Below are 3,985 nucleotides of genomic sequence, written 5' to 3' on the forward strand. Positions count from 1 at the left end.
ATATGTAGGGTGGATAATTGGATTAAAAAAAGAGACTCTTCCATATGCTGCCTACAAGAGACTCACTTCAGAATTAAACAGACTGAAAATGAGGGGATGGAAAAAGATATTTCATGGAAATGGCAACAACAAGATATCAGGGGTAGGAATACCCATTCATGTCTTACCCTCATATTTCTAAGGTGACTGTTATCACCAATAGCAATATGTCCTACAAACCATAGGTCACATCACTCAGTAGACACATTCCTAAAGAATGGACACAGGTTGTAGTAATTGTTCATGCTGGGGTCATTTGTGACAAATTGGCCCAAGCACAGTTTTGTGAGGCTTCCATTACATTGAAATTTGGATTTACTTTGATAGGCCAGAATTAAGATGAAAATGAATAATTTTTAAACCCCTGGAATTATATGGGTATGGTATGGATTAGAGTTCCATTTTTGAAGAGGTTATTGGAGCCAGTAGAGAAATGAAAGACAAGGTATTGGTAGTACCTTGTGAACTCCAGGAACTATTGAACCCTGCTAATTGAGGGCCTCTCAATCCAAGATCATAAACATTTCATTTAGTGTCATATTGATGTCTTGGTCAGCTGGGATGTGGTCTAGGAACTCCATTTCAAAACTCTTCAACCTATATTTATCAGGATCGGTGCAGAGGTGGTGTAGCTGTTGTCTGTTTAGACTTCCCAAGCCTATGGGTTTGTGAGAATCTAACTTCAATGAATAAATAGGGATTTATGCAGGCAAATGGTTAAATTAGTCTTGAAAGCTTTAAAGAATCCTGTTCATGAGCAGTTGGAAGACAGTGGGACTATTGCAGGCAACAAATAACCTCAATCTGTATTCAACTTCCATGAAGTACATCTGTAAATGCTTTCATTTGCCCATTTTTATGATTCAGACAAGGTGGTATACATCCCACAGGTTCAATCTTGTTAAAATTGGCTTGTGAAGGTGATCTAGGAAGTCAGGTATTAGTAAAAGCTCTGCAACAAACCAGGTATCCATATATCCAGAAATAGCTGTAACAACAGGACAAAGTCTAATATGTTGCTAAGATTTCTTTTAATCTCTCATAAGGGGGATCAGGCAGGGTTGGATCAAGTAGCACCATAGAATACTGTCCTTGGTAGTCCACATTTCCCAGAAGCCCTAATGAGATGTGATCATGATCTCATCCATTATATACCCATGTGGATGATGGGGTATATAGTAGATTCTAGGAGAAGTGCCTAAATCTTTCTCCCCACATTTCTCAGGGGTCAAGAACTAGCTTGTGGGTGTGGTTTCACAAAAGCATGGGGGCTGGTGGGCGCAGCGGCCCCGGCCCTGGGAGCGCCAGGGCGGGAGCGGGTGGCCGGGCGCGGAGGGGTGCGGAGGGGCGTGGAGGAGCCGAGCGGGTCAGCGGTGGACCAGGGGCCGGGCCGGAGCCGGAGCCGCGGGGGCGAAGCTGCCGGGTGCTTCATGATGAGACATCTGGGGACACTTCTCTCTCCTTTATGTAGTTGATAGTTTGGGCGGTGAAGAGATGGCTGACAGTGTCAAAACCTTTCTGCAGGACCTTGCCAGGGGAATCAAAGACTCCATCTGGGGAATTTGTACCATCTCAAAGCTAGATGCTCGAATTCAACAAAAGAGAGAGGAGCAGCGTCGAAGAAGGGCAAGCAGTGTCCTGGCTCAGAGGAGAGCCCAGAGTATAGAGAGGAAGCAAGAGAGTGAACCACGTATTGTTAGTAGAATTTTTCAGTGCTGCGCTTGGAATGGTGGAGTATTCTGGTTCAGTCTCCTTTTGTTTTATCGAGTGTTTATTCCCGTGCTTCAGTCAGTAACGGCTCAAATTATTGGTGATCCGTCACTACATGGGGATGTTTGGTCGTGGCTCGAGTTTTTCCTCACGTCAATTTTCAGTGCTCTTTGGGTGCTCCCCCTGTTTGTGCTTAGCAAAGTTGTGAATGCAATTTGGTTTCAGGATATAGCTGACCTGGCCTTCGAGGTATCAGGGAGGAAGCCTCACCCATTCCCTAGTGTCAGCAAAATAATTGCTGACATGCTCTTCAACCTTTTGCTGCAGGCTCTTTTCCTCCTCCAGGGGATGTTTGTGAGTCTCTTTCCCATCCATCTTGTTGGTCAGCTGGTTAGTCTCCTGCATATGTCTCTTCTCTACTCACTATACTGCTTCGAATATCGTTGGTTCAATAAAGGAATTGAAATGCACCAGCGATTGTCAAACATAGAAAGGAATTGGCCTTACTACTTTGGATTCGGTCTGCCCCTGGCTTTCCTCACAGCAATGCAGTCCTCCTACATAGTCAGTGGCTGCCTATTCTCTATCCTCTTTCCTTTATTCATTATCAGCGCCAATGAAGCAAAGACCCCTGGCAAAGCATACCTTTTCCAGTTGCGCCTCTTCTCCTTGGTGGTTTTCTTAAGCAACAGACTCTTCCACAAGACGGTCTACCTGCAGTCTGCCCTGAGTAGTTCAACTTCTGCAGAGAAGTTCCCCTCACCACACCCATCTCCTGCCAAACTGAAGGCTGCTGAGGGCCACTGAGTCGCCTGCCACCCAGAGGGGATGGTGGGATTGGAAGGATGCCGCATCAGCTCTTTTTCTCGTTCACCTCCCTGACCAGGGAAGGCAGGACCCACCCTGCCAAGGGCCCTGTGCATATTCCCTTCTCTCTGAGGAATCGGGATTTTTGTCTCTGGTGCACGTAAGGCAGAATCGTCCTGACACCAGTATGGATTTTAAACACTGGTGAGTCTGAAAGGACCACAGGTTTTTCTGCAGCTCTTTTCTAGCATCTGCCAGCCCCCGTGCCTGGACTGATTTGAATACTTTTTCTCCCTGTGCCATTTATCCTCCCACCTCCCCTTCCCGCCTTCCACCATCCTTGGATGAATGGATTTTTGTAATTCTAGTTGTTGTATTTTGTGGACCTGTTGTTTTGGTTTTTCTGTGAAGCACATATATTGGACGTGGGAAGTAAAGGAGTCTCTCCTGCTCCTGGTCACTCCCGTTATAGCCATCACTGTCTTGTTTCTTGTAACTCAGGCTAGATTTGGTCTCTTGCTCCACTGCAAAGAAAACAAGCCTGAAGAGATGGGACAGGAGGAAAGACCTCACAGCCAGATCTGTTGGGTTTTGAGGAGTGGTTTTCTATCTTCCCCTTGAAGGGGAAAAAGCTTTTTTCACTGGTACATTTAAAGCTCCCCCAGCTATAGGGAGGTACCAATTTTGGACAAGTGCCACTGCAACACAGAATGCTCAGAGAACCTGAACTTTTAAACTCTGGAGGTCTGAACTTTACTGTTGGCCACTGCTGGGTCTGTCTGGTATTTCAAAGGAATATTGGGTGCTGCAAATAGGAACTGAAGGGGTAAACTTATTAAACCCATTAAACCTGTAAAAAAAAAAAAAAAAAAAAAAAAAAAACAAAAGCATGGGGGCTAGACTGAGAAGTTATCTGAAGCAACACAAAGGAGAGAAAAATTAAACTGTTTGAGTTCTAAGGTCAAAGGAAACAGGAGAGCCAGCAACAGATGTTGAAATGTAAATGGCTTAAACTTCTCTCCATGTGCTGAAGAATCCCAAATTTATTTCCCCTGACATAATCTTACCTGTGATTTTGTAACCATATATACAACTGTTTGTCTGATATCTTCACTTGAATGCCTCGCAAGCACCTCAAATTAAACATGACCAAGTTGGAACTCATACTTTACTTTCCCCTCTGAGTTAATTCTTCTAGTGTTCCCTATCACATATATATTCAACTGGTTAAGCAAACCAGAAACTTAGACACATTTGAATACCTCCCTTTCTTTCACCCCTTGCCCACAAACCTCTTGAATTACTTCATTTCTATCTCCATTTCTGCTACCTAAGTCATAATTGTTCATCACCTGGACTATGACAATAGCCTGTTGTAATGTATTATTCACATAAGAGCCAATGTGAACTTTAAAAAATGCCTTACTAT

General features: G+C 44.2%; 1 protein-coding gene across 2 annotated transcripts; it reads left to right on the forward strand.

Annotated features, from left to right (window-relative positions):
- The first annotated feature begins 1,332 nt into the window (after positions 1-1,332).
- On the forward strand, positions 1,333-2,941 carry LOC132356939 (etoposide-induced protein 2.4 homolog). Of its 2 annotated transcripts, XM_059910185.1 has the most exons (2): positions 1,333-2,204; positions 2,317-2,434. In XM_059910185.1, exons 1-2 carry the CDS (start codon positions 1,534-1,536, stop codon positions 2,432-2,434), a joined length of 789 nt encoding a protein of 262 aa, XP_059766168.1. In that variant the 5' UTR covers positions 1,333-1,533. The 2 variants fall into 2 exon arrangements, with proteins under 2 accessions (XP_059766168.1, XP_059766167.1); XM_059910184.1 differs by having other exon boundaries at positions 1,340-2,941.
- The last annotated feature ends 1,044 nt before the right edge of the window (positions 2,942-3,985 follow it).

This window comes from Balaenoptera ricei, chromosome X (assembly GCF_028023285.1).
Source record: "Balaenoptera ricei isolate mBalRic1 chromosome X, mBalRic1.hap2, whole genome shotgun sequence".
NCBI classification, from domain to species: domain Eukaryota; kingdom Metazoa; phylum Chordata; class Mammalia; order Artiodactyla; family Balaenopteridae; genus Balaenoptera; species Balaenoptera ricei.

Excerpts from the sequence above, each read along its gene's own strand:
- LOC132356939 (XM_059910184.1), top strand. The coding sequence starts at position 1,534 with ATGGCTGACAGTGTCAAAACCTTTCTGCAGGACCTTGCCAGGGGAATC.